The sequence below is a fragment of the Galeopterus variegatus genome, unplaced genomic scaffold (assembly GCF_000696425.1).
Source record: "Galeopterus variegatus unplaced genomic scaffold, G_variegatus-3.0.2 Scaffold1795, whole genome shotgun sequence".
Classification (NCBI taxonomy): Eukaryota; Metazoa; Chordata; class Mammalia; order Dermoptera; family Cynocephalidae; genus Galeopterus; species Galeopterus variegatus.
In genome coordinates this window covers 67,505-72,576 of record NW_007727906.1, presented here as the reverse complement: position 1 = coordinate 72,576, position 5,072 = coordinate 67,505, and the positions used below count along the sequence as shown (strand labels likewise).

At 41.5% G+C, this 5,072-nt stretch overlaps 1 protein-coding gene across 4 annotated transcripts in view; it reads right to left on the bottom strand.

Moving 5' to 3' along the window:
• RBM4B (RNA binding motif protein 4B) overlaps positions 1-5,072 on the bottom strand; it is a 10,205-nt gene extending 5,133 nt beyond the window's left edge. For 3 of the 4 annotated variants that reach the window (XR_550956.1, XR_550957.1, XM_008578988.1), the window contains exon 1: positions 4,147-5,072. Coding sequence is in view for 2 of the 4 variants with exons in the window: in XM_008578988.1 (XP_008577210.1) it covers positions 4,147-4,558 (412 nt within the window). In the remaining 2 variants the exon portion in view is untranslated. The remainder of the gene's footprint in view (positions 1-4,146) is intronic. The other variant, XM_008578990.1, reaches the window with a different exon arrangement.

Genomic DNA, 5,072 nt, shown 5'->3' with positions numbered 1-5,072 from the left:
CAAAAAAAAAAAAAAAAAAAAAAAAAAAAAAAAAAAAAAAGCAGTATAGGAGAAGTATTCTTGGCAGTAATATAGTCCCAAACTGCATAAGACTGGAGGTGAAGTCAGTGCTTTTCAAATTGTAGCCAAAAGGCAGTTTGTACAGACATGGAGAACAGGAGCATCTTACTCTCTGAAGGGCTGCTCAGAACAAATCCCCCCTCCGCGATCAACAAGTTGCTCTCTTTAACAGACCTTGTTCTGGGTGCAGCTATGCGATAGGAGGCCTTGTGCTCCACCACCCTGTTGGAAACAGCCCGATTTAGGACTGCAACCAGAACACCATCATGCACTGACCCTGAGCAGGGAGCGGGTTAGTGCAGTAATATCTTTAGTCAAACTCAGTTCGCCCAGTGTCTAAGACTGCTACCACCCAGTGTGTAGTACTTGCCGCCTCCAACTTAAAACCCATTCTTTAGCAGCAACAAAGGTGCTCAGGCTTTTTCCTCCAGCTGCTAGTAGACAAGCAGCATCTACCATCACCACTGATAACAGTCAACAGATACCAAATGGCAATAATTCTCTGAAGTAGCATTTAGCATCCTGTTTTCAGAGATTTAAATACTCCCATTCTAGTTCTTAGAAATTACTAAGGGCCACAATGCTAACTATGCTTACAATAGAAACACAGATGTAAATCTGCCCTGATTTACATCTCAAATGTAGAGTTCTCTATAATTTAGACTAGAGGATTACAAGTTACTTGGCTTTCAAACATGCCTGGTGACATTAAGCTGTGTGACAGACAAACTGTGCTCTAATTCTGAAGTCAGAGTAACCACACTAATTTAAAAAGCAACCAATCCAAAGACTTAGAAAATAACATTTTCAAGGGAAAAAATCCAATTAAACTTGCACTTTACTTTTATAGATTCTGGGTTCATTTTTTTGAGAAACAAACCCCATTGATTTTACCTTGATATTTTGTTACTAAATCCACTCTTCATTCCTGCTTTTCTTTATTTAGAGGGTGGGAACGCTTAAGTTCATAAACACCTGTGGCAAAATCTATCTCTGGGTAGTTGTGAAAAAGATGCAAGTTAAAATTTTTTAACCTAGAATTAAAAGATCTGTAATAGAAGATAGTTTTTTTTATACAGTCTTCCTAAAGGTTATAACTCGACTTTCAATATAAATCCCCTAAAGTTCTCATAATAATTGAAAAATACTGTGCTTCTCTATCACCTTAAGGAGCCAGGGCAGAGAAAAGTGAAAGAGGATTAAATTTCTACCACTCTGTTATAGTCGGACAAGCCAAAAAGTTTAAAGATTTTCTGAAACCTCTGAAAGTTACTGAAATCTGCCAGCATTTTCTAGAAAACCAGCTCAATCAGTGTTTTCTCTTTTTTTTTTTTTGACCAGTAAGGGGATCGCAACCCTCGGCATGGTGTTGTCCGCACTACGCTCAGCCGGTGAGCGCACCGGCCATCCCTATATAGGATCCGAACCCACGGCCTTGGTGCTACCAGGGTCGCACTCTCCCGAGTGAGCCACGGGGCTGGCCCAATCAGTGTTTTCTCTTGAAAACTTGAACAGAAAAGAGTATTAAAAAGCTGAGAGGTGGTAAACTTGGGGCCCTAATTTCTGAACTCCTATCAAGTGCCAAGATCCTGAGAAGCTGGGGATGTAGCTAATATGCAGGAGTCCTGATTTAATGCTTGTTTACATATGGGAAAAGATGAGACACCTGAACCCTTACATATCCTTCCCAATTCAGCTGCCTGAATTGCTACTTGGGAGCAGCTTCTTTAAGGCCTTCCAATACACACTTTGTGTGCTAACTAAATAGCAGTTCAGTTTACTGCTCCTTGAGGAGAGAAAACAGACCCTGAAAAACTCCTGTAAACTCAGATTCTGCTGCTTCTTTTTAGAATTCATGCAATGCAGAAGCCTAAATGGCAGCCATTAGCATACAGAAATAAAGGTTGAAAAGATGCCCAAAGTGGCACTTTTAAGAGGCTGCCTTCATGAATAGTAGATAATTGAAATGGCTTTAAATTGAAAAATATACCATACTGGTATCTAGATAGTATTTTCTGTAAAACTGCAGTTTATCATCCAATACTAAACTTTCTCATCATCTGGAGAAAAAGAGAGCTGGTTATAATAAAGATGGCTGTATGTATAACTCCAGAGGAGCCACGCTAAAAACATGAAAACCAAATAAAGGATTTTTCTTTTCCCACTGATTTTCAGTCTATACTTTCTAAGGAAGTGATGATGTTTTTAAAAAAATCTCATGGATCCATTGTGTTCTTCAGATTGTCACTTCCTAAAGTAGTTACACCTGCTATATTAAAACATATTCATTCTGGGCCAGCCCATGGCTCACTTGGGAGAGTGCGGTGCTGATAACACCAAGGCCACGGGTTCTGATCCCTATATAGGGATGGCCAGTTAGCTCATTTGGAGAGAGTGTTGCTGACAACACCAAGTCAAGGATTAAGATCCCCTTACCGGTCCCCTTTAAAAAAAAAAAAAAAAAAAAAATTCATCCTAAGCCAACTCCCCTCCCAATTAACTGATTTCCCTTATACATATTTTTGCCCCTTTCCTTTTATTCAATTTATGTTAAAAAGATAAGGGTATGCAGTATCACACTACAAGAATATCTCTGCAGTGTTAGTACTTGGCTTGTTACCTGTCAAGAGAGAACCCTCTTTCCCCAGTCTGCACTGTCCATTCGTGATCTCCTCTCCCACCAAACAAAAATATTTAAGAATACTTTTAAAAAAGCTGAAGTGCAACAGCATTCAAAAATAATAAAAACAAATATAAGAAAGGTAAATAAGGAAAGCTTAACTATTACATTTTAATTAACTTTCTAACCAGAATAGAAACATTCATGGTTGTAAACAGCACTCACCTTTCGTCATATAGTGCTTATGCTGTCAAAACACTTACATCTATTACCTCATTCTAGCCTCACTACCATCCTGTGAGGGAGGTATGGCAGGGATCATTAACTTTATTTTATACATGGGAAAACGAAGCACAGAGAGGTTAAAACACTTGTCCAAGGTCATACAGCTAGTTAACTGCAATTTTTGCCCTATGCTTTAAAGAGGAGCCAAAGGCCAGGGCATCACTGGCTGATGCCAGAGATACCTGATGGTGCTCTTCTACCAATCTCCACTATCTGCAAATTTTCTTACACTTTTCTGGTCAGCTTTTCCTCTTATTCCATTATTTCTCTTATTTTGTTTTCTAGGTTTAGCAAAGGATCCTTGAGTACTTCTTAACAACCTTTTAAGTGGCACTCAGCACAAAAAGGGTGTTGACTTAGGAAGTAGAAAAGTGGCTGTGAATGTGTGATCCAACATGATACTGTTAACAAAAAACTTGCAGAACAGTGCTATCTAACAGAACTCTCTGATGATGATGAAATTGTTCTACATCTGAGCTAATGCGGTAGCCATTACCTCGTATGACTACTTAGTCCTTGAAATGTGTCCAGAAAATGAAAAACTGAATTTTTAGTTTTATTTAATTTCAATTAATTTAAGTTTACTTAACCACATGGCTAGAGGCTACCATACTAGGCAGTCTCTGCTTGTAGAGTCCACAGACTGAACAAATTTGAGTACCCAATAGATACTCCCCCAAATCTAGACTCACTGCCCAGATTTATGTAATATAGGGCTTCCTCTAGATGTCTTTTTTTTGTCTTTTCTACCACTACCCCATCACCCAAGGCAGTAAAGAGCATAAATCCTAAGCATTTAAACCCTCAAATATAAGGCTTCCTGGTCATAACAGAAGGAGCAGGTAAGCCACAGACCTTTATTTATCTTCCTCCCCCCATGAGGCACTCATTTGCCCAGGCAGATTAACCTTCCAACAGAACTTGACTGAATGAATGAAACTGCAGGATAAAGCAACCCACGGTTTGTGATTCTATGCAATCACTGAGGAACATCTTAGCAAACCTGAATGGGGGAAGTGTTTGCTTCCCCAAGAGTAAATTTTGCTTAAGAGCGGAAAACATATCTATTATTTCCAGTTAGAATGAGAGTCGCCCCTGCCAGCCCCATGGTCTTGTGTTCTTGCCTCTGTTTGGAGCTAGACCCCACTCAGCTCTGCCACCCAGGCCCCAGGGCCGTTCACCTTGAAACTCTGTGTTGTCAAGGCCCCTGATGGCTTCCACTGCATCCTCTGCCCGCTCCATGTGTACGAAGGCATAATCTTTCACAATGTCACATTCGATGACTGGACCATATTCCTCAAACTTGGCTCGGAGCTCTTGGTTGGTGCAGGTGGGGCTGATGTTGCCCACGTGTAATTTGGTTGAAGCTTTGCTCTTATTCTTGCTGGCTTCCACGTTGATGTTCACTCCGTGAAGCTTGTAGTGGTGCAGGTTGCGTATGGCATCCTCAGCCGCCGTCTTGTCCTCTATGTGCACAAAGCCGTAGTTCTTAATGATGTCACATTCCAGCACTTTCCCATACTGCTCGAAGAGTGAGCGGATCTCCTGCTCTGTGGCCTCCCGGGGCAGGTTTCCAATGAACAGCTTCACCATCCTGACAAGAGCCTGCGAGAAAAGAAACGAGAATTCAAGAAGTCAGGGGTGGGGTGGGAAATTTCAGTGCACTGCAGCATCTTAGTTAAATCCTCCAAAGTTCTTGGCACCTTCAGGATCCTCAGGTAGACAGACCTTCACTATTCCTCATCAATGGGGGAGAACGGTTTGTTCCTAAGGAGTAGTGCGGGCTGCATGTGACATGCAAACAGGAGGTCGCGAGTCAGCATGCACAGCACAGTACATCATCTTCGTGAAATGAGGCTCTTTTAAGTAACGGGATTAGCTGTTCCATGTCCTAAAAAAGGGAGGAAAGGAAAGCCCAAGAAGAACGCAAGAGGCATCTCTCTGAGTGTTCCTGGTAACACAATTTTGGAGGGAAATCTGTGTACCTCTCCTCCCTGCGGTATCACCTTTCAAGATACTATAAGAATAAAAAGGGCCCCTCTGCCCCAAAAGGGGACCCTCCCAGCAGCCCAACCTCCAGCTCCTTCGCCCCAACAAAGACTCGACC